Consider the following 26,537-nt stretch of genomic DNA (forward strand, 5'->3'; position numbering starts at 1 on the left):
TTTGCATCAATTTTATTCAAACTTAAGTTCGAAGAAACATAACAATGAGATCTTTGAAGTTGCATGCATATAACTGCTAATTGTTTTTTGATAACTTTTTGTCATAATTGAATTAACAAGACTTAATTTTAAAATTAACAATGCTTAATTTATTAGTATGGCCACAAAGTGGAATTATTTCCCAATTCACTAAACCATTGTAATGTTTATATGTGAAAAATGCTTTGAAATAAATAATGTGCATATTGGCAAATCAATAAGATTTGTTGTCATACAAAAGTGCGGCACAATGGAGTAAGTGTATAAAAGAAGGCTCCGAGAATTGTAAACTATATCTAAAGGTATTTTACTGTTTGGTCACCATTATGTCAAATACTAAACATGTGAAGAAATCTTGTTTGAAGATCATTTTTTCTGTATGTCTTAATATTCACCCGTTGACAAGATATTTGAAATCAGCTTTACATATGAACTAACATGAAGATTTCCAATATTTCAATATATTCGTTCTTGTTCTTGTAGTAAATACGGAAAAAAATTCCCTGAGAAAAGGTCTAACACAAAACTTATAAAAAAATCGATTTGTGAATGTATATATCAGTGAATGGCTCTATGTGAATTCTTTCTCTTCCAATCATTAATATTCTTAATTCACTTTCCTTGTGAAAAGCTATTGAAAACAAACAACAAAATGATATGAGTAAAACTTGGAAACTCTTAGTAATATAACATGAAACAATAACAAACAAGAATCGTCAAACTTTGTCAACAATTTTCTGGCTTCAGGATGTTCGCTTCCTCTTTTACAGATTGAAGCCGTTTAAAAGTTTGTAGGAAATCTAGATTTTTCCTACATCTAACATTGGCATACTTTTTCCTTGAAAAATGTGAAAAAATAGCAAGGATTTTATAAGATATTTATGGCGTGTTTAACTGTATGTAATACAATGATGAAAAGAAAGATAAGGTTTACCGTGCAAATTTTAATGGCAATATATGGATGAAAGCAGAAGATTCCGAACATGTGACAAATTTCGAAAACAAAAAAAGCGAACATCCTTAACAGTCTTATCCTATAACACCTTGAATTTTCTTCCACATGAAATCAACAATCTCATACTCGTTCGTTTGATTGGCGACATTTTCCTTCACGGTGTTGAAAGCATCTGCAATTATCGTTAGGAAAATACTCATTAACCCAACATAAACTATGAAAATAAACAAAAAGAAAAATATTGGGCCCAAAATCTTTTGTGATGCTTCCATTGCGGCGAAATCAAAACTACCCAACGTGAATGCAAACATTGATTCTGCTGCACTGACAAAACTGGCAAATGCATATAAGGTAGAACCAAAAAGGAGAAATCCAAATATGGTGAACGCTAAAAAGTACATAATGAACGCAAACGAAAAAACTTTCAGATCTTTTGATGCTAAATTTACTGTATCTCCCAACATATTCATTTTCTTGTTAAACTGTAGAAGCTTAAGAAACTGTATGGTAGCAAGAAACACGACTATTCCAACCATATAACTGTAAAGTTCATCATACGCAGCGAGAGACTGGAAATTAACGTTGTCAGCTGTAATAAAAAAACAAACATTACCGGTATTAATAAGTACATGGTTGTGTATATGCAGTGAAAGCATATTCTTTTCTACAAGAGAAACTGTCAACTAAACAAGCGAATTAATGTTTTATATTAGAAATAGTCTGACGACAAAAATGATTTATCGATTAAGGGGATTTAGGTAATTGTAAAAAATTATGAAGTTTATACTTTGCGAATATGACTGCTTCGTGAAAAAACAGTTACCTGATATTTCACATTATTCAACGTAAACACTCAATAAGGCGATTTAAACATTGATAATATACCAAGTTATGATTTAAAATATAAGACGAGATTGATGGGCCCCTATTATAACCCGAGAACGACAAAACAAAATTATGTTCTTCAGTTTGATTCAATGGTGTTGCCCGTGTTGTTTTTGTACCCCTATATGTGAAATTTTGTTCATGCATCATTGACAATCTAAGGAAATTGATGCGACTGTCGTACAAGGTTTAGCGCTATAAAACCAGGTTCAATCCACCATTTTCTTCATTTGAAAATGTCTGTTTCAAGTCAGGAGTATGACAGTTGTTGTCCATTCGTTTGAAGTGTTTTAAGGATGTTCTTATCCCTGACAGAACACCCCAGCCGTATTGGGCACAATTTTCTGGAACTTGTGCTCCTCAATGTTCTTCAACTTTGTCCTTTTTATTTGGCTTTCGAACATTTTTAAATAGAGCGTCACTGGCGTATGGAATTGTAATCTGGTACCTTTTGTTAGCTATTATTCGTGTGTTTCTCTGTCCTATATGTTCTCCTATTTATTTGTATGGTAGTCCTAGCATGTAATGTTGTTATTTTAATGTTACATTCAACATTGCCATAAAAGCGGGAGGTTTGGCATGCAACTAAACCAGGTTCAACCCACCATTTTTTTTAATAAAATATCCTGTACCAAGTCAGGAAAATGGCCATTGTTATATTATAGTTCGTTTCTGTGTGTTGCATTTTAATGTTGTGTTTTTGTTGTGTTGTAGTACTCCTCTAATATTTTATGTGTTTCCCTCAGATTTAGTTTGAAATCCGAATTTGTTTTTTTCTCAATCGATTTATGAATTTCGAACAGCAGTATACTACTGTTGCCTTTATTTATCATTTGATTTTGCCATTTGATTAGGGACTTTCCGTTTTTAATTTTCTTCGGAGTTCAGTATTTTTTTTAATTTACTTTTTATAGGGGTGGGCTCCATCAGGAAGAAAAAAGCTCCAACAGAGCCATTTTTATGACGTCACATTATGTGGTGTTGATACATTCATGTAACGTACAGTTCATAATCGTATTACTGTGTACTATCGTAAATCTAATGTGGGTGTCCGTTTTCATTCTGTGGGTTACATGTTGTAATGTAATTTTAAATTATGTATTTGTGTATTTCTTTGTACTATAGGTTTCTGCGTTCTTTTGTATGTGTTTCTGTCACGTAATATTGTCGTTTTAGTGGGTTTTAACATTACTTTATAAGCAGGAGGTTTGGCTACCAATAAAAACAGGTGCAAACAACCATTTATTGTTGTCCAAGTCAGGATTTCAGCTGTTGTTATCAAATAGTTCGTCTCAATATATATGTTGTCGTTTGTGTTTGTAGCAGCTAAGTGTTTCTATTGTTTCGTTGTTTTCCCATTTTGTTGATGTGTTTTCCTCGCTTTTATTTGTGACCCGGATTTGTTTCAGGGAAATCGAGTTCTGACTTTTGAACTGCGGTATACTACTATTGTCTTTATTTTTCACGAAAAACAAATGAAAATGACACTCCCATTGTTAACGGTCATCACCACGCATTGGTTGACCGATATGAAATGTTTGTGTGTCAACTCGCAGACAACATTAACTACAGATTGTAATATTCTGTCCGAGTATCGTTTATCTTCGCAGATAATGCGTGAATAGCAGGATGTGTTTACTCTATTTCCGAATGGGCCTAGCTCCGTTTGAGATTAGTGCAACTTCCCTCATTTTATGTTTGTTACCTGACTGTTTGCATTTACCTTATCAAATTCTGAGATTTGAAGACCACAAGACTTCTGTTAACAAACTTTAACCGAATGTGATCTACCGTATTTGACTATTTACCGGATTTGTAATAAAATAAGTAACACCACAGGTGCCACATGTAGAGCACGATCTGCTTACCCTTCCGGAGCACATGAGATCACCCCCAGTATTTGGTGTGGTTGTTTTTATTTTATCTTTGGTTTTTTATGTTATGTTGTGTGTACTATTATTTGTCTGTTTGTTTTTTTCCATTTTTGGCCATGGCGTAATCATTTTTTTTATCTATGAGGGTGGCTGTCCCTATGCTATATTTCGCCCCTGCCTGAGTCCAATAAGTCCAAATTTTTTTTTTTTAAGACTGTTTACATGGTTGTCTTCCGAAATACAAACTAAATTTAGATTTTTAAAAACTTTGATTTGTTAAAATTAAACCATTTGTTGTTAACCAATATACGTACCTCGCTCTCTGTCTTTCAAAGCGTTCATTGCAACAGACGTCAAAATGTGTTTTAAAGCATACATAGCTATCACAGTAACACAAAACAGCATTAAAGCAAATTCCAGTTTGTTCCAGAACGAATTGAAATATTTCTTTCTCTCCTTCTTTAGTTTCTTTACGAAGTGGACAAAGAAGTACAGTGTGAAACAGGCGTACAAAACTTCAAATAGCATAACAACAACTCCCATGCCTCCAATATAGCTCAACAGTCTAAAAATCTGATAGAAGATAACATTACATTTGTTTATTTTATGTATAATTAACTGTTTACATAACTTTAAATTATTCGACATACTGAATATTTTCTACTTCACGTAAATTATCATATCTGTATTCTGCAAACAACTCGTTATTATGGGTCATCGATGCTTTTGCAGTAAAGCCTTTTGGATTTTTTGTCATCGATGCTTTTCAAGCTATACTGCCCTGAATTTTGGGTTCCAATGCTCTTCCATTTCGTACCTATTTGACTTTTTAACTTTTTTACTTGAGCGTCCCAAACGAGTGTTTTGTATACGAAACGGGCGTCTGGCGTACAAAATTATACGCCTCTTTGAATAGCAATGGTAACATGAGGTCCTACCTGATCTTTAGATTGTGTTTAATGTTTTGGTTTATTTTATCTTTTATGTAAATTTTTATAATGTCATCATTATTTTTTTTTATTGCATGTAATTGTCATGCCTTTGGCCCTCTAATGGGTGTAATTTGTGCTTCCAAAAATAAATTGAGCATTAACTGCATGCATATGCCAGAAAAATATTTTCTATAAAAAAAACATAAAAAAACATGTGTATTTTGATTGATAGTACATACATCAATTAAGTTTACTCTTTAATATAAACATTGATAAAAGTAACTTCGGATATCACTGTGCTAGAATTATATATCTAGATAGATTTTTACCTTAAACTCCATTCTGGTTACAGCACCACCTGATTGCATGAATTCTACTAACATTATCATCGAACCAAATAGATTAAGATTGGGATTATACACAGTGAACTCCAGAAATACTCCTCTTGTATAGACGTCTAACCAAACCTCTTTCCGTAAATGCTCAATAAGTTCGTTAGTTCTTTCAACATTCCTCTCAAACATAGCTACATATCCACCACCTTTATACGTTGATATTTCTCCAAGATACGGAGCATTGGCCAATTCAAAAGAACTTCTGTAAACCCAAGGAGTTTTCGACTCCTCTACCGCCGAGAGGTTACTTATATGAGGCTTCACCCATCCAGGAAGATAATCTTTAGCGTCATCGTCGGTCCATCCGTACTCGTTTCTACAGTGGTTAATTAGACTATCTAACCGCTGATTTACCGAACAAGTATCTGCAACATTACATTCAGTTAACGATCGAAATCACATTTTCTCATAAAAAAAAACACCTATTCCTGCACAAAATTGCTAAAAAATACACTTGTACATAGTTAACTCCAATTTTCAGCAAAAGATGACATCAAGATGAAAATATGAGAACATGATTTCACATTCAACTAGATCAAGCGGGCCAGCAACAATATGTTTAAATCATAAAGCAAGACATTCACATCCATTTGGTTTTTAATGTACATCAACGACAAACATTTTATCTCCAAAAAACCTTCAAATTTCCATAATGCTTTATAGTTGTTATCCCCGTTTGTTTAACGAATTTGTTTTATTTGTAATACATATGCTACCATGCCTTATATCCCATATGTCTACTTTTGACAATTAATCAAACATTGTTTTGGGGTTAATAAATTAGCACTTCGATGAAACAATTTGAACTGATAATTAATTTTCCACGATCTTCTTCCAATATTTAAATGACTTTTTAACATACTAGGTCAACTGTTTCATAAGTGTGCAATCTGATGTACAGTAGTTGTCGTTTGTTTATGTAATATATATACGTGTTTCTCGTTTCTCGTTTTTTTTATATAGATTAGACCGTTGGTTTTCCCGTTTGAATGGTTTTACACTAGTAATTTTGGGGCCCTTTATAGCTTGTTGTTCGGTGTGAGCCAAGGCTCCGTGTTGAAGGCCGTACTTTAACCTATAATTGTTTGCTTTTTAAATTGTTATTTGGATGGAGAGTTGTCTCATTGGCACTCACACCACATCTTCCTATATCTATATGTATTTTATTTTTCCAAAAATTGATTTGATGAAATCTTGGTTAATAAAATTAAGGGCTGCTGAAACTATAAAATAATATAATCGAGTACTATATGTCTGAGGATAAGTACTGCATTCAATAAACATGTGCGAGCAAAATTTGTGATTTTTATTGAATTATTATTTATAAAGGAGAGTCGGAAGATAAAAATGGGAATTACTTTTCAGTAATAAGTACTTGACCAATATTTACCAGGCTTTATCCGAAGCTGTCGAAGTCGCGGAATACCAACCCTACGAGAAACCATATCTGCTGTACACCTCTTATCCCACCACTGTATTATTTCAGTGCCATTGGCGTAATGCGAGGCATACATTGCTGGAATAAGCTTTTTATCCATCCATTTCCAATATCCTTCGGTTGTAGTTATCTGTGGTGTGTTATAATAAAAACCAAAATATCAAGATTTTCTAAGTTATCAAACAGATAATAAAATCAATTAATGCAAAAAACCTTGGATTAGTAATGACAAACATATTATCTTCCGGAAATAATAAGGACCAGCCAGCAAAACATCCTGCAAAAAGTGATTCCGGACGTCAAGGTAGATAAGTTTTTATAATACAATGAAGGACAAGAATGTGAAAATGATGAAAGTTTTATGCATATTTGACTAAGAAAAAAATTAAATCAACAAAAATAACGAACTCCAAGTAAAATTCTGTACGAAAAGTCACTTTTCAAATGGCAAAATCAAAAGCTCAAACGAATGGGAAAAATAACTGTCATATTTCCTTACGTAGAAAATGGTTGATTCAAAATGGTTTATAGCTAGCTAAACTGCTCACTTGTATGGTATTGACATAAAATTATACTATATCATTTTAAACAATTTATTTATAGTGGATTGGGAAACAAGTTATTACAACTGACATTAATCCCTTTCCACTTAGCTTTATATCACTTTATTGATAACAATGTGTGCACCAAACAAACATTAATAGTAAGTCGGCTGCAAATTAAAAGAATTACTGAATAATTACCGATGTGAATCCGTTATCGAAATAATTTCTAAGATTTGCAGCCATCTGGTATGAAAATGAATCCCTCTGTTGGTATGACAGGAAAAAAAGAACGAGAACAAATAATAAATATATAGCAATCTCCCTTAACAGTGTTTCCATCTTGATCTCCATCATTCGGTTCTCTCTAGCTTTGTTCAATGCTTCCATGTCGATTGGCTTACAGTCTTCATTCGCTAGTTTTCTTTTAGCTACAATTGCTGAAAAAAAACAATTATCATTTTATTTTGATTTTAAAATCAAATGTTTTGACCTGAAACAAGGTGTGGCATTTATAAATTTGATACTGTTCAGTATAAATAGCTGTTTGGTATGATCCATGTCTCCGTGCTAAAGGCTTGGCCAATAAATGTTTGATTTTTACACATTGTGACTTGGATGGAGCGTTGTCTCATTACCTCTCATACCAAGGCTTCTTATTTTTTTTTTGTTAAACCATATTTTGGTCAGTACAATCAATAACTTAAATATAGTACCAATAATTAAAGGTCACTTCAGGCAGAACAAAATAGTGAAGTATAAATTTCATTATAATTTCAACTATTTAGAATGCCATTTTTGTAAGATCTAAACAAAATAGGAATATAGCAATACCATCCAGTTCTTCGTGATCTTTATGTAACATTTCTTCATCATGGGCTGCGATAACATTGTTTATATCTTCTGAAGCACCGTCCTCTTCGTCAATGTCGGGTTTCTTCACTATACATGCTATGAAGGCAACCAAAACCATAACCTGCAATATAAAAGTTATATAATAGGTCACCATGCTATGAAGGCAACCAAAACCACAACCTTCAATACAAAATTCATGTAATAGGTCACCATGCTATGAAGGCAACCAAAACCATAAACTGCAATATGATAGTTATGTAAATAGGTCAAACAAAAACAGTGTACTGAAAGTGTGAAAATTTTAAAGTAATTTGGGATGTTCAACGATTCTATCTCCGTATTGGCTTATGCATCATGATATTTCTTATCTTCTTTTCCTCCAAAGAATGATACCATTGACATATTAAGTTCCAGCTAACTTTGGAAGATTGATCATAATATCGGCAAAATCATTTAAGACAAGAATGTTTCCGTAGTACACGGATGTCCTTATCATTTTCTATATTCAGTGGACCGTGAAAATGGGGAAATTTTTCTTAATTGGCATTAAAATTAGAAAGATCATATCGTAGAGAGCATGTGTACTAAGTTTCAAATAAACTCATCATAGATACCAGGACTAAATTTTGTATATACACCAGACGCGCGTTTCGTCTACAAAAGACTCATCAGTGACACTCGAATCCAAAAAAGTTAAAAAGGCCAAATAAAGTACGAAGTTGAAGAGCATTGAAGACCAAAATTCCTAAAATTGTTGCCAAATACAGCTAAGGTAATCAAATTGATTGGACTTCAACTTCATCAAAAACTACCTCGACCAAAAACTTGAACATGAAGTGGGACAGACGGACGCACAGACCAGAAATCATAATGCCCATAAATGGGGCATAAAAACCAGCTTACCAATAGTTCAACAAAACATTTGAATATGACTCTTTTAGTGAATTGATCATCCATCTGATCTGAATTTGAAGTTTCAGAACGTGCAATATTCTTTCTAATAAAATACCTTGAGTGGTTGGACTACAATCACTGACTGAAAAAATGACATGATGAACGTAGTAAGCCATTCATTTGCCTTCTCTGGTCCCCATTCCATACTGTACAATATAGTAAAAAATCCTGGTACTATCATACTCATCACAGTTACTGTAATTAAACAAAAACAATCAGAACAATATTCTGACTTATATATTCTATACAAAATTATTTACCTTTCATATAATCAAAACTATAATTGTGCTGCATGACATTTGTCACTTATTCACAAGAATAGATAAACATTTACAAACGAGTTATACATCAAACATGTCAAAAGTATAATACTTTGCGAAAATGTATGTGCTTCATGTACTATTAACAATGCAAACATGAACAATTATGGAAACCAAATAATAAGACTACAAAAAAAACTATACGAGATTCAGAAAGTGCATCGAATTTTAATCACCATAAGGTTGTAACCATTAATCATAGAAGTGAAATATCTGATGGAATACATTACTTGTTGTGGTCAGCTTCTTCTAGTTTGTATTCAATTTTGTTCTTGTGCATCTACATTCACCCCTATTAGGGTGCTTGTGTATTGCTCAATTTTCACTTAATTTTTTTACTATGTTTCTTTTTTTTTCTTTTTTGAACATGGTATTTAAAAAGTAAAATCACAAAATAATCGTGTTAAAATTATTTTCTTTGTATCTTCTTATTTCTAAAAAACAGAACACAAGTACGGAAGAAATTTCAACTTTTCTCTGAATAAACTGAATTGCAATATTTTGAATAAATAGGTACTTACATACATACGCAATATAGATGCACCAATGAGGAAAGGTTCCTGGCTTCTTTTTCTTTTTTGCTTGTTTTTCTTCCGGCATTCCTACAATTTTTGGCATTGGTTTGTCTTCTTCTTCAGGATCGATGTCCTGAGCATTGTATTTCGATCTTTGGTGAAAGTTAGTTATATTTTCTATTGAATCTTTGAACTTTTGCCATTTACTCCTTTTTGGTGCATTACCCCAGATCTGTGAAGTATTAGTTACATTCTTCCATTTCCCGCGTTTTGGCATCTGTTGATTAATTTGCATAATGGCGTTTTTCTTTGGACGACAACGGCGGAAGAACGTGATTATAATTAAGTTAACAGGAAGAACAATCATGGTACTTACAAAACTTACAAAAACCTGAAATATGATAAAAATAAATCTAAACATACATTAAATTTCATCTTCAACTCGAAATATTATTAAATGAAATATGATTTTTTTTATGAAACTAACCTAACATGGTAAATTCTGTTTTAAAATGAGTAAGATGGGGAGGTAGTTTTAAAGACAATCATCCTAATTCTATATCTTTGTTATGGACAGTTAAAGTAAGTCTGAATTATTGAATATGTTGTCTTGACCTACTTTAAAATAGACAAATAACCTATAATTAAGTCAAAACTAAGTGCATCATAATTGTAACTGGCACATTTTTTTATCAAATGAATACCGTTATTATTATAAAATGTTACAAGTAAAATCACAAAAACGCTGAACTTCGAGTAAAATTCAAAGGGATAGTCACTACTCAAATGGCAAAATTAAAAGCTCAAACACATCAAACGAATGAATAACAACTATTCCTGACTTGGTACAGGCATTTTCTTAAGTAGAAAAAAGTTGATAAAAGCTGATTTTAAAGCTAGCTTAACCTCTCACTTGGATGACAGTCGCATTAACAAGATATATCCAAGCAAAGTTTTAAAAAGGGTTCAGATAAAAACTTATTGTTTTAAAACATGCCTGTTGTAGAGTAAAGGAAACTGGTCCTATTGTCATGGCATTTGATTGCGTTCCGTTTTCTTCTGACTTGAAAAACATGGCATTTGATATCATGGTCATAAATAATAGAGACATACAGCAGGATATACGATGGACGCGTGTGAAATTACTTCTTGTTGGTCGAGAAAATATTGAAAACCACAGATGGTCACTAGTCAGTTTCTTTCTGATAGATGAGGTAAAGAGATGTTTGAATGCAGCTAAGTCCTCCCGTCCAGCAACAGGTATTATCCTATCTACCATACCATCATCCTCTTCTACAGCTAACCAACGGTCACACAAAAAGAAGTATCTGCAAACATAAATTCTGATTTAATTAATTGAAATTACTTGATGGAAAAATGATTAATAACGGCAAGCTTATCTATTTGAAAAATTGCTGACATATCTTGTCTTCTGCAGGTATAAAATTATATCGCAGGTTCTGATTGAAGGCATAAGGTAATATCCTGTGATGGTTTAAATGCGGAAAAAACTTTAGAATAACAATAACAAATAACAAATAACAATTAAATGTTGAATAAAGTAAAAGAAATTATTTCTCTTTTTGATTTTCTAACACAGTATGTAATCAAGATAATTGTTTGTTATCCGATAAAATATGGTTAAACGAATATGTTTTTCAATCTAGAGAGAGTGAAATATCTTTGAAAGGATAATTTACCATGTCTTAGAAACACATTAAACGTTTTCCTACCGTTCCCCGGTTTGTATATCTGACACCTGTATTTGGTCCAGTTTCCAAGATCTCATCTTTCCTTTTCCACTATTGTCATGCCATATTCGGAGAAATGATAATGGACCTAAACATCGTTCAACACTTAGAATGTAATTCAATATACTCCCAGTGGGTAGAATCTGTAAATAAATATAAAATTTTAAATATTTATTGTGTTAATTTGAATTTACGTGAATTCTTTATATCTATTTAAATAATAGTATCGGATAATGAAAAAATACGTTGTTACTGTTCGTTAATCTAAAAGATTAACTTCGATCATAACAATAAGAATGCTCTAACTTTGTTAACGTAATTTGAAAAATTGTAATTTGAATTTAATCGCATGAGGTTTCTTAATAGTCATTAGTACCTTTCTGTGTCCATCATAAAGTCTTCTAGCTCCAGAGTCGTTTGTTTCTCCAGACATTACAAAACTAATCTTAGAGGAGGTACCAGATTTCTTTTTCATTCCAGTTTGAACTGTAACCTGGTAGTGATAATTGTCAGTAGGAAGGTTGTCTTCCAAAGGTGTCGCTCCCCACTGTGAAAAATATCATTCATTAGGTACTGGTAACAAAATTTAAAATATTGGTGTCTTACCTGTTGTCAACTGTAACAATAATTTAACTGGTGTTTTAGAGTTAAAAAATGACAAGACCATGAATGGAAATAAACATTTAATTTTAAAATAAAGTGTACTAGAAATCATTGCATTTTGACTGGATCATAAATATAAGCTTCAAACTTAATAGTTTTATGCGATTTTAAAGTTTCGTGTAATCTTTAAAATATACTACAGTCTTCCTTTAATTCAACCTTGTAGAATCTTTAGGAAAAGGAGTATATTGTAATATTCATAGTTGCAGGCTATGAACGCTACAAGATGTTTAAGTCTGATATATTTCGATAATAGAGTAAAATGAACTTACTTTTAAAAGATCCTTCTTATCCATATGTTGTGCCCAAATAATACCAATGATGTATATACCTATTAGTGCAATAACTGTTGAGAATACGGCAGCATTGCTGGTCAAATCAAATTTAGCCCAAACATTGCTAAAGTCAATTGTATTAGGTGGTACAGCGAAGTCACCACCAAAAGATGTAAGATGGGTTGATAAACACTTTGTCTTCCAGATTGTTGTTTCATTGGAAACCTACAATAATTGAATCGTAAAAATTCCAACACTTAATCACATTTTAATGCAGTTTTCATTTATCAAATTATCTGATAGTATAAATAATCAGCCTTATAAAAATATGCATATAGGCAAAGCATATTTGTAATGAAACAGTTGTACTACCTATTTTAGATTTGAGAAATAGCTTTAAATGAACACATATGAATGAAGCTTTTGTGCATTCAGTATAAGTTAGATCAGTTGCAAGTTCTTATGATTTTTGTATACCAATAGGTTAAAGTATTATTACAAGAAAAATATGTCTTTGAAATTCAAGCTAAACATGTATTACTTCATTGAAAACAAAAATTTAAATGTCATGTACAGTTGTGAAAATAACAAGGTTTGCCGTATATAGTCATGAATAAATTTGCATTTCAAGCGTGTATCACACAAATGAAGGCACTTATGTAACCAGAAATAAAAAGGAACTAATCACTTTAATGAATAACATGATTTTTTAAAAGGTCTATTCATTTTTTACTGTGGACAAGTTCAGATGACTAGAAAAGATCACCATATCATTGATTTCCGAACAAACCATTTGGAAAAAATATTTTTCAGTAAACGATGAATCTAAACTGTTCCATCACTGAACGTTTTGATTGTAAAAATGTTATCATTCTCTACAAACGTTTATATAGTTATATTTGTATTCAAAACGAGGACTAAAAATTCATATGTTCAAAAAGAAATTTGTCAAACCGTTTAAACAAATGATCAAACCTTACCAAAAGACCATCTCCTTTGTATGTTTGATCTTCTTCACTCCAGAATTTACATCCGGATATCATCAACTGTGTAGAGTAGTTCAGACAAACTTTGGTCTCCTCAAAATTTACAGTTGTCTTTTCTTATTTAAAGAAAAAGAAATATATGAATTAATGCCTTCAAATCAATAATCACATAACATCAATAGTATATACACTAGACATTATAATAACAAATATCCTATCTCAAAGTCAAGGATTAAAATCTCATCACAAACAATGAAATCAAATTTCTCAGACATTTCATTTTATTATTTGGAAACAAAATTTCATACCAATTAAATAAAGGCAACAGTAGTATACCGCTGTGAGACACTTTATTTCGCAGATTACATTGTTAACTTGGAACCGAAATTACTTTTTTGAAATAATCAACAGGACAGACTCAATAATTAAAAGTCCAACCAACATGAGAGGTATTCATAAATAGGTGCATCCACATATAAAAACAGTCAAAACTAACTGTAATACCATCAATGATTTATTTAACTGCAATAGTTGTCATCTCCATTGCGAGGTGAGATAGGTTTCTATGAAAGTATTCACGATCAAGTCGGTAAGACAAAAAGATGCAGCACACAATAATGATAAAAGCAGTTGTTTAATAGAGGTGAATATAAACAAAACTAAAGCATTTTGACTGCTCCTTTTGTTCACGATTCACTTTCAATGCGTTTCGAAATGATCAAAGCTAATATTTCTATCTGCTACTGCTGGTGGATTGTAAGTCCCTGAGATATTTTCTGCCCAATAGATTGTGCTTTGGTAATCTCATTTTCAAAATTTAAATTCCTTTTTTTCAAACATCAATTTACTAATTATGTAATCGAATTTATCTTAAGGTTGCCACTATCTATCTATGTTGACCTATGAAATTGTTTGCTAGCTTATTTTCATTTTTTATAATATCGAATATTAACCTTACATAGTTTGATCTCTGACATACACGAAGATCATAGTTCTATAAACGTATCAAACGCGAAAAGATTTGTACAATAGGTCCATATGTTAATACATCTATGATATCATAAAAGAGGGACGAAAGATACCAGAGGGACAGTCAATAAAGTTCTTATTATTTTAGAATTTTAAAATATGAAACGACATTTGTAGACCAACCTATTGGTATCGTCTTTTATAACAATCATATCTTTAGATGAATAAACAAACAATTATAAAAAATATATACTTTATTGCCTAACCAAATTAATGAAACAATATATAAACTAGGGTCTAGCTGTATCGCAGAGCGTATTAAGTCTATTTTATCACTTCTCATAAATAATGATCGAACAGGGTTCATTCCTGGTAGATATATTGGTGAAAATACTAGACTAATTTATGATATTTTATTGTATACAGAAGAACATAATATACCTGGTATTCTCCTCCTTATTGATTTTGAAAAGGCGTTTGATTCAATTTCTTGGAGTTTTATTGAAAGTGTATTAGACTTTTTTAATTTTGGCCTTCTATTAAACATTGGATCACTACTTTTTATACTAAGATTCAATCTGCAGTAACTCAAAATTTCCATCTCTCAGATTTTTTTGAGATTCGGAGGGGCTGCCGACAAGGGGATCCCCTATCACCTTATGTATTTTTACTATGTGCAGAAATACTCGGTATACATATACGAAATAATGACAAGGTTAAAGGAATCACTATAGATGACTCAGAATATCTCATATCACAATATGCAGATGATACCTCTCTTTTACTTGATGGATCACCTGAATCTTTGGATGCATCTCTCCGTACTCTAGATAAATATGCAGATTTATCAGGTCTCAATATAAACTTAGACAAGACCAAGGTTGTTTGGATTGGGAAGAAAAGGTTTAGCCAAGAAACTATGTGTGTCAAGTGGGGATTGGAATGGGGTTCCAGCAGATTTACACTTCTTGGGATAAATTTCTCAGTGGATATTAGTGAAATTGAAAATTTAAACTATAACCCCAGGTTAAAAGAAATTGAAAACATTATAAAAAATTGGACTAATCAAATACTCTCACCAATTGGAAAAATTACAGTGATAAAAACACTTATAATATCAAAATTAAACCATCTATTCCTATCCATACCTAGCCCAAATAGCACAAAGCTGAAACATTTTACTGAAAAAATATTTTCCTTTATTTGGGATTACAAACCAGATAAAGTCAATAGAGACACCTTATCCAAACCGCACTGTTTAGGAGGACTAAAAATTATAAATATTGAAAACTATATAAAAGGTCTTAAATTAACCTGGATAAGAAGAATTAATAGAAATAATTCAAAACTAGTAAAACTATTCCTCTTTTCAGAAAATTTGAATTTTTTTGGAAATGCAATTTCTTGGTCCTTATAAAAAGTTGAATAATCCATTTTGGAAAGAAGTATTTGACGCTTGGCAAGATCTACAAAATGTACAAAATAACTGTCAAATTAAAACATGCCCTTTATGGAAGAATGATAGAATAAAGATAGGTAACAATCCAGTACTATATAAAGATTGGACAAAAAAGGGGGTTTGGCTGATCAATGACTTGTTACAGGAAGATGGAAATTTTATGACTTTTGATCACTTTAATAAGGTATACAATATTAAAACTAATTTTCTCACATATCAAGGCCTAATTTCGTCAATCAAAAAGTATTTAAAAGAATATCAAATATGTCCAAATGACTTAAAGAGAGAAAACGGTCCTGTGTTAAAGGTTTTTTTTTAAATCCCAGAAGGGTTCAAAAGATATGTATAACATTTTGAATGGTAACAAGTCAAATCCTAAACAAAAATGTGAACAAAAATGGTTATTAATTCTCAATGCAAACTTCAATTGGAAAAATATTCATGTACTGCCCTTTCATATAACAAAAAATTCAAAACTGCAGTGGTTTCAATACAGAGTAATACATCGAATCTTAGGCACAAATGAACTCCTCCTTAAAATAAAAATTAAAGATACAAATATTTTCAGTTTTGGGTGCGGAGGGGTCGAAACAATAGAACAAATATTCTGGACGTGCCCATATATATCAAAATTATGGGAAGACCTTAACTTCTGGATATTTGAGAAGACAGAAATAGAACTAACTTTAAATATTGATTTGGTTTTATTTGGTATTTTAACAAAAACAGATAAAAATGATATAAGAAACATAATACTTCTGTTAACAAAATTCTACATCTATAGAAGCAAGTTAGCTATGGAACAAACCAATATAATAGCGCTTAAAAATTATTTGAAGGAAAACTTATTGATAGAAAAAAAATATATTCTATAAAAATAAATTACTCAGTAGGGCAGAAAACTGCTGGAACCCCTGGACTCCTTTACTATCATAAAAAACAAAACAAAAAAAACCAAAACAAATAGACTCCACATATATTGTATATATTTCATATGCAAACAGCCTCTGTTTTAAAATCATTATCTGCAATGTATCAAACTACTTTTTAGTGTATATAACTATTATGCATACAAATGTGTGTAACCTATTATGTTCATGTGCAAATAAGGAAAAAAGAATATAGAAAACAGTATATATATTTTTCAAAACCTGTGCATTTGTTATACAAATAATTATATTTGAAGATCTCAATAGTAAACTTCGTTCTGTTTTTTTTTTCTTTCAAATATTGAAAATTGAATGTATAATACTAACAAATACTAACAACTGTATAAATATGATATTTACTAATGTTAACGAGGCCGGGATAAGGTACCGGTACTTGATGTTTTAAACTAACAAATGTACAGATTTCATTAAAATATGATAAATTAAAAAAAAAAAAAAAAAAAAAAAATAATAATAATAATGAAAGGAACATACAAGAGGGACGAAAGACACCAAAGGGACAGTCAAACTCGTAAATCTAAAACAAACTGACAACGCCATGGCAAAAAATGAAAAAGACAAACAGAAAAACAATAGTACACATGACACAACATTGAAAAATAAAGAATAAACAACACGAACCCCACCAAAAACTAGGGGTGATCTCAGGTGCTCCGGAAGGGTAAGCAGATCCTGCTCCACATGCGGCACCCGTCGTGTTGCTTATGTGATTACAAATCCGGTAAATAGTCTAATTCGGTAGGTCAAATTCATGAAAGGGAAGGGGATTGTAGTTACGACGTAAGGAACATATCCGATATCATTTGTGAAACGGTTATTCCATAACGGTAAACCAACTCGTGATGGCGTCCGTAAACTTTACGAAGGGATGATTTCAACTTCACCATTACAAGACGTTAGCGATGTCAATCATCCAGTCTAATAATCAATATTAAAGCCTTACCATGTAACTTGATAGCAACTCTATATGTTCCATTCAGCTTAGTTAAATGCTGAGGAGGGAAGTATGTATGCTGTAGATATCTTCTTTTCTCGGGATACTTATCTGGATCAATATGCTGAAAAGCGTCCTTGTCATGAGGTATGATGGTAGTGTGGTCATAGAAGGTTGCATTTGGGTAGTCCTCATACTTTAAAAACACTTTAAATCTATCTCCCTCTCTGTCAGGCCATATTGTAAAATGTATTGTTGAATCGTTTGTATCCACTTGAACTGGGTGATAGTTATACTCTCTTGGGTCTACGCCAGTTGTTTTTCGGGACAAACATAGTATAAATTCCATTGGACAATCTATTTTATCTGGATTACCTGCAGTTTGATGAGGAAATAAGTATAGTGTGAATCAAAATAATGGCAATACACGTCGTAAAAGTATATGTGTTGATAAACTGTTTTTATGATTGTGTATTATTTCGGTGTTATTTATAAATGAAACTTATACTTTATAGTAATGCATAGACATCTTCACTATCTTAAAAGTGGTAAACTCATTGATGTAAAACAAAAATCAGTTATAATAGTGATGTCTTTTCATAAAATGAAAAGGAACATGAAAAACAGCTTCTAAATTTTAAGTATATATTACCTTCCATTTCTACTTCTATAGGTTTAGACGTGTTTTGTACCACAGCCTTCTGTCCAGTGCAGGGATTACTCAAATCAATAGAAACTACTCTGGTCTTCACATTAGAATCGGAGGTATTACCAAATGTAAAAGGATTGTCTTTGTTAACTACCACCTGCAAAAATACAATGATTTTTGTTTACCTTTCTGAATGAAATAATCAGCCAATAGGTATTATTCATTTGATCGCTAGTAATAATTTTGTATACGACAAATATATAGATAGTCTTATCATATTCCGTTATATTTACAATGATGCGTGAACTAAATAGGCATAATTAAATAAACTGCATGTACGTCTGATTGTGATAATATATAACACAGATGTTGGCCATGATTAGAAGCTAAACGTTGTGCAATATCTATGTCATAGTTAAATTTTACAATATGAAAAAGCAGGCATTGTGGAAGCATCAATAAAGGAAACAATAGTATACCGCTGTTCAAAGTAATAAAATGATAAAGAGAAAAAAGTGTCGGGTTAAAGGAAACAAAACATTTATCAGAGGAAAACAACGGAACAACAGAAACTCTGAAGTAGAACAAAATAACCGCAAACATTCATACAAACTGGCTATTAAATAACATCTGATATATTCCTGTATTGGTTCAGGACAAATTAATAACAAAATGGTGGATTTGACCAGGTGCGATGGCTAGCATATCCCCCGCTTATATGACAATGTTTAAAAAAGATATCGCGAAAAAGACATCAGTTCGTAACAGGAATACAGTAAAAACATTCACAAGAAAACTCAGCACAGAGACACGCATCAATAAAATTGGTACCCACGAAAATAAATAAATCCACAGTAGCATAAACTACATGAAAAAGCTTAAATATCTGTATGAATGACTTACAGTGGCACCCACAGCACAACCTCCTTCAGCTCCCATATCACCAAACAAACTGGGATCCATTGAAGCTCCACCCGAGTCAGTTCCCATTGCCTGAGCGCCTGTCATGAATTAAGAAAAGTTACAAGCAAATGACAGACTCGTCTACAAAATTTGATAAAAGTCTTTCATTCAAATCATAAAAACTGAATCACTTGAGTTCTCAATACTCTTCAATTTTGTACTTTAGTTGGACTTTTAACTAATGTTACTTGTTTGATTTGGACGTCACTAATGAGTCTTTTGTAAACCAAACGCGAGTCTGGTTTACACATTGTAATACTAATATTTATGATAAGTTATTTGGAGTGAAACCAGACACATTTTTAGATTTATTTTAAATAAGGTTGTCTGTAGGAGCTAGAACTTGCAGAAGACAATGTAACAAGCAATTTTTGGAAATAAAGGAATATAAAAAAAAAAAGTCTCTCTAATTGAAATGAGGAAATGTTTATTCTGAAACATACCTTCAGCATTAGGGTCTATATTCTGCATTTGAACAGCAACATTATCGGCCTCTATTGTCAAGCTCTGATCAACATCCTCAACATCATCGTCGTCATCATCACCGCCAGGGTCGGTCCCGTTAGCAATAGCCTCTCTCCTTCTCCTCCTGCGTCGGGATGCTTCCATCTTACCAAGCATCAAGTTAGAAACGTCACCAATAGCATTCATACTAGCTGCTGCCACATCTTTATCCTACATTTTAGATTATCGTTTATTGATAAGACACAGGTAGATTTTTTTCTGTTTTTGATAGTCTTTTTCTCTATTTTGTACAAATCTCCTGTTTTACTTGTTTTTTTAAGAATAGCTTTAATCATGCAGGGTTTTTTATCAGAGAAATAACAATTGTGTCGAGAAACGGAACATGATGGTTTTAGAATTAATTTAAAGATTGGCGTAATAAAAATTTATAATTTATATGATTAAATGTGGACGTTCAAATAGTAATATTGTATACCGAACCATCACAAACAAAAAATCCATTAAAACCGAGTTTTTATTTTTGATTCTGCGTCTTATAAATGGAATTCGTTTAGTTAGTTAATATGATATAATAACAAACTTACAGCTTCGAGTTTCTCTCGAGCAAGCCTCTGTATTTCCTTCATACAATATTCATTAATGTATTCATCCACATCAAAAGGTTCCCATTCCACTGAATATTTAGCAAAAATCTTCTCATTGTCCACTTCTAGAATAGACAAAGGAAACCACATGATATGTCCATACTTCCGAACGGCTCCTCGGAAAGCCTTAGGGAAATCATACAGACAGTCGTAAAAATACAGGAGTTCTTTTGAGGTTTTTAAGTCGTATCTTTTAAGGAAAGCATTATAACTATCAACTTCTTCTTCCTCCTCTGGTTCTTCACTTTCTTCGGTTGGAACAGATGTCTCGACTGTACAATGGTCAATCTATGAAAAAAGAAAATATCCATTTAATTTGCTTGATGATGTTTAGCCAGCTTTAATCTCACCTCATATACACTTCTGTGAAAATCATTGTATTAAAGCAACCAATTGAAGACCATGTATATTTAATCTTTGGTCACTGTACATCTTAGCAATGCATTTATAAATGGCATTAATAATCAAATTATCCCTGATCAGGAGCCTTTTACGGCTTGAGTGACATGATACATTTTTGGATAAAGTATATATTATTACTGATTAAATGTATATGGGAAATTTAATAATATTCACAGTATTTGATTTCAAAATATTGTGACTACACACTACCAATTATAACAAAATTCATACTTATTCTAAGGGTAATTGTTGATGTTATCACTACTGTAACATACAGATAATGTGCATAAAAGACTAAAATTGATTTTATATTATTATAAAACGTTGTAAATACTTTTCAGAATAAAAAACAACACATAAATTTTACCTTCACTGATAAGTCATTTTCTAGTTTCAGTTGTCTCTTTTTACGCTTTTCTGCCTTGTCTTTGTCTTCGGTTGATTCTTTAGGTAAAACATTGCTTATACCTTTTAATCCCACTAAAACAATCCAAGATTATTCATCTTAAAATAGATACAATGAAATAAGCTTTAAATACTAGTAAACAGTAGTATACCGCTGTTCAAATATCATATATTGATTGAGAGGAAAAAAATCCGGGTTACAATCTAAAAACCATGAAAACACATCCACTATAAAAGGAAAACCAAATAATACAAAAACACTGAAGTGCAACAAAAACAAACGCCAACCTTCACAAAAAGTATTTGATAAAAACTGGTGCAGGACAAGAAAAAAAGGTGTGTTTATCCTTGTTGTATGGCTAGCCTAACCTCCCGCTTATATGACAATGTTACAAAATATCGATAAAATTACAACACTAAGTGACAGAAATACAGCACAAACAAATGTAAAAATACGTAAAGAAACGAACAAATAAAAAATATAACAGACATTATCAGATTTTAACCACAGAATAACAACGAACAACTTCCATTGGCGAACATCACAACCAATGAGTTACTTTTGTATATGTTCCCCATTTCCATTCTCAATTTTATTTTTACATGTGTAATATTGTATTTCATACAATAATTTTTAAGACATTAGTCCAAACAATGATCATGATAATGGCGGTATTAAAAGGCTAATTTAAATGAATGCTGTGATGACGTCTTAACTTTTTTGACTAACACAATATTGTGTCCATGGGAAATAAAAATTAACTCGACTATACTGACAAATAAGACATAAGTATGTAAAATGTATCGAAAATACAGAATGTTAACCACAAACGATAAAACACAACAAATTATCCAACCGAAACCACAACAGAAACATAAATAAATACATAAATGATGCAATTTCACACTCTGCAAAACAGTCATATCGGTCACGCTCTGTACTTAGATGAAGGCGACATAGATATTAAACCACACATCGTATAAGACGCAGTAAAAATGACATAAATAAGTTTAGACACAGACGTATCGTATAGAATAACCAATTCGTGTAATGTCCATAAAAGTTTTTAATATTTCCTCCTCATAACTCAGTTAGACATTTTCTGCAGAGGAAGCACTTTCCTTCATATAAAGTCTGTATAGTGTCTTCGTGCACGAGCCTAACATATACTAGAACACACCCGTGATATCGCGGGTCCGTGACTGAATTAAAGTATATAACTATGCGCAAGCCTGATTTTAGTATTAGTATTGTCATCTGATAAAGTCATGCCGATTCTAAGATACACAGTGTTTTTGCTTTCAAATCTTTCTGTTTGAACCCGTCGAACTGGAACTTAGCAATTATTGGGAATATTAATTATTTGGAAAACAAAAGTTTCGGGTATGGAGTATTTTTTAATCAACAGCATTGTCCTATATTAGTTATAAATAAAGTTGAATTCTTTGATTCACTGTTTTTAGTATTCGTATTATTATCTTATAAAGTCTTTCTGATCAAATGATTAAATTTAGTAGTGTTAACCTTGTAATTATGACCCGCGTATATAGCATATTAATCCTAAGTACACTGTTTGGTGGTGCGCCTGTCAGATGCGGAACGTACAGAGAAGGTAATAGGTAACAGGTGAATATACTATTGGTATCGGTATCGGACTCGACCCGGAACTTCTTTATTATTGGCAATATTAATTACGTGGAAAACAAAAGGGTCTGGAGCTATGTAATTTCTAATCTACATCAACCCTTATACGCATGCGCCAGTATGGTGGCAGTGAAATTTTCTTGTTAATAAATTTCTTGAAAAAGTTAAATTAATTGGATTTAAACAGAATTTTTTATGATTTTGTTGGATGTTCTATCCTTACGCAAGTAATGACAAAACGAAAAAACAAGAAACTGAAGCGATCGACACCAGATAAAGGAAATAATTCATCAGGAAATTCTACTTCAGACAGTTCTTTGTTTACAAACAGTACAGTTAAAAGAAAGAGTGACAAAAACAAGGTAGTGTTTACTAAAAATACGTTGAGTACATTTAATAACAGTTCACCAACGAATAGTTACGATCAAATTAATACTATGAATCAAGGTTACAATCAATACACGCCAATTTAGTCCAGTACCCCAAATGTGGCATACCCTTTTACGCATGTACAACAGTTCCAACAGTACCCACATCCTTTCACAAGCCCCCTCCCCCCCCCCCCCCCCCCAACACCACAGCAGCTTCAAAATACGTGTGATATTGAGTTAATGCTTAAAACTTTATGTTGTAAAGTAGACAATATTTGAAATCAAACTCAATAAATTGGATTCTATTGAACACAAATTGAATAATTTTGAACAGAAATTTAGCAATGTCGATACCGAAATAATTACATGTAAAGATAGAATAAGTGTATTGGAATATAGTGCGGCATTTATGTCAGACATTAAAGATGAACACAAATCGATAAAAGCTAAAATTCAAACTCTGACAAAAAGTTTTGAAGTATCAAAAAACTACCAGTAATTCAGTGAAGGAGAGATTAGCAGGTGTTGAGGCGCAAAACTTGAGTAACAATCTTTTGTTTTTTTGCAATTGAAGAAAAAATAGTTAATGAAGAAATGGAGACGAACGGGGCTCAGGGTAATGTAGATGAAGGTAATATCGGAGAAGGAAAGAAAAACATACTAGAAAACTGTTTAGACATAATTTTAGACTTCTGTGAACAAACATTGAAAATTGAAAATGCCAAAGCGATCCTTAAATTAGAAAAAGCGTACAGACTTGGTAAAAAAAAAGTCGGAGAAAGTAGACCTAGGCCAATAGTGGTAAAATTTTCTAAGTACAGTGACCGGGAGATGGTACGAAAGTCATCAAAAAGACTAAAGGGGTCAGATTTCGGAATTAGTCCACAATATCCACAAGAAGTGTTAGCCAAACGAAAAAAGTTAATACCGGTAATTTTGGAAAAACGAAAAGAAAAGAATAATGCGTACTTGGTTGGGGACAGGTTATTCGTTGAGGGAGTTTTATACGATGAATAGAAATTAGCGGGAGATGATACAAATAAAAACAGAAAATAAATCGTTAAATATTCATTAAAAGTATGTTCTTGGAACATTTCTAAAGGTTTGATAAGAAAATTAGCCGACGCCGAATTTCAACATGAAATTGCTGATTATGACATATTATGTTTTAACGAATGTTGGGTTAAATGTCCAAAAGAATTTGAGATAGCAGGTTACGAAAAAAATTATGTGCAAAGGAAGAAATGCAAAGGAGGCGGTGTTATTGTTTTTCATAAAAAGTGGTTAAATTCGTATCTTGAGGTCTTAAAATGTTGTGCAGACAGTATGATATGGTTGAAAATAAGCAATATTATTATGTCTGATTGTAAAGATTTATATTTATGTGCTATATATGTACCACCAGATAAAAATATACTTTACCGCAAATATGACTGTGACGTATTTGAAGTTTTACAGGAACATATAGAGCATTATGGTGCATTAGGTAACATTGCTATAATTGGTGACCTGAATGGACGAATTGGTAAAGCAAACGACCTTATAGGGCATGATCTATTGAGTACTCAATTACAAAGTGATATAAGTGGTTTAATTGATTACACACCCGATTTACCGAGTGAGCGAACTACTGAGGACATAAAGCCTGCTAACACTTTTGGTCGAAAGATTTTGGACTTGTGTAAATCGTCTGGGGTTAGAGTATGTAATGGACGGTTCGGGAAAAGCAGTGGTAAATTTACATTTCAAAATAAAAATGGTTGTAGCGTTATTGACTATGTGTTATTATCTCATGAATCTTTTTCTATAGTAAATAATTTTATGATTGGTAATTTTAATACATTTTCATGTCATGCTCCTGTAATTATTGATTTCAAACTGAAAGGATTATCATTAACTGATTTTTGTTCATGTAAAATTATAAAATATAATACCTATAACTGGAATGAAGAGTATAAAGATGATATAAAGAGAGACCTTTGTGCAAGTGCAGATAAAATAAGCGATCTTGTGAATAGTATGAATGAAACGGACAATATTGACGATATTGTGGCTGAAACGAACGACATTTTTTTTTAAAACCATTTCTAGTCTGTCTGCACGGCAAAATGCATATTTTAGTTGAGTCTAATTTAGTGGCCAAAATTATTGTGTAGTTAGGACATATATTTTTAGTCTGTCTGCACGGCAAAATGCATATTTTAGTTGAGTCTAATTTAGTGGCCAAAATTATTGTGTAGTTAGGACATGATACGGGTAACTATAGAGGAATATCACTGGTTTCTCACGTTGGAAAGTTATTCACATCGGTGATACATACTAGATTGATGAAATGGTGTAAAGAAAACAGTAGTTTGACAGATGCGCAATTCAGTTTCATTCCAGGATATGGTACAAGGGACGCAATCTTTGCTCTTCATTCTGTTATAGCTAAATCTTTACGTAAAGGAAAACGGTTATATTGTTGCTTTGTTGATTATGTTGAAGCTTTTGATAGCGTTTCACATCTTATTTTATGGCAAAAAAAATGAAAACATGTGTTAAGTTAGATGGTCAGTTTTCAGAGTTTTTTAGTTGTAACGCAGGATTGATGCAAGGGGAGTCATTATCTCCTTTTTTATATTCGCTCTATGTAAATGATATAGAAATAGAATTAATCAAACAGGTTATTGAGCCATATGAAGTCAGAATGTTAAATTTATATTTGTTCATGTATGCAGACGATACAGTTCTTTTTAGTGAAAGTGTTATTGAGTTACAAAAAATGATAGATACTGTGAATGAGTGTTCAACACAGTATGGGCTACATATAAATCTAAGTAAGACAAAAATTGTAATTTTTCGTAATAGAGGTAAAATAAAAGATAATGAAAAATGGTATTTAAATGGTAACATAGTAGAAGTATGTTATGAATTTGTTTACCTGGGTTTATTGTTTAATTATAACGGTATATTTACTGTAACACAAAAGACACTAACTGAACAGGGTAGAAAAGCTATTTTCAACTTACTTAGCAAAACATATGATGATTTTTTTAATATAGAAACTTTACTATCTTTATTTGATACTTATGTTACAAGTATAATGAATTATGCCAGTGAAGTCTGTGGCTTTCATAAAGCCGAAGATATAGAAAAATTGCATTTATATTATATGAAAAGAATTTTAAAAGTTAGAAAAGGAACTGTTAATAACATGGTATATTTTGAGTTGGGCAGAGTGCCCTTGTATGTAAATGGATATGTGAAAATGGTAGCCTACTGGTTGAGATTGTTAGACACAGAAAACTGTATTTTAAAAC

General features: G+C 31.9%; 1 protein-coding gene across 1 annotated transcript; it reads right to left on the minus strand.

Annotated features, from left to right (window-relative positions):
- Window positions 1-20,635, minus strand: LOC134724674 (polycystin-1-like protein 2). Its single transcript, XM_063587844.1, has 18 exons — window positions 20,353-20,635; window positions 19,747-19,978; window positions 19,244-19,341; window positions 18,344-18,497; window positions 17,701-18,066; window positions 13,374-13,495; window positions 12,391-12,618; window positions 11,832-12,002; window positions 11,438-11,598; window positions 10,702-11,032; window positions 9,711-10,095; window positions 8,925-9,064; window positions 7,895-8,036; window positions 7,262-7,500; window positions 6,471-6,648; window positions 5,015-5,445; window positions 4,068-4,326; window positions 1-1,583 (listed from the first exon to the last, which is right to left on the minus strand). Exons 1-18 carry the CDS (start codon window positions 20,500-20,502, stop codon window positions 1,069-1,071), a joined length of 4,302 nt encoding a protein of 1,433 aa, XP_063443914.1. The 5' UTR covers window positions 20,503-20,635; the 3' UTR covers window positions 1-1,068.
- Between the last annotated feature and the right edge of the window lie 5,902 nt (window positions 20,636-26,537).

Source organism: Mytilus trossulus, chromosome 7 (assembly GCF_036588685.1).
Source record: "Mytilus trossulus isolate FHL-02 chromosome 7, PNRI_Mtr1.1.1.hap1, whole genome shotgun sequence".
Lineage (NCBI taxonomy): Eukaryota > Metazoa > Mollusca > Bivalvia > Mytilida > Mytilidae > Mytilus > Mytilus trossulus.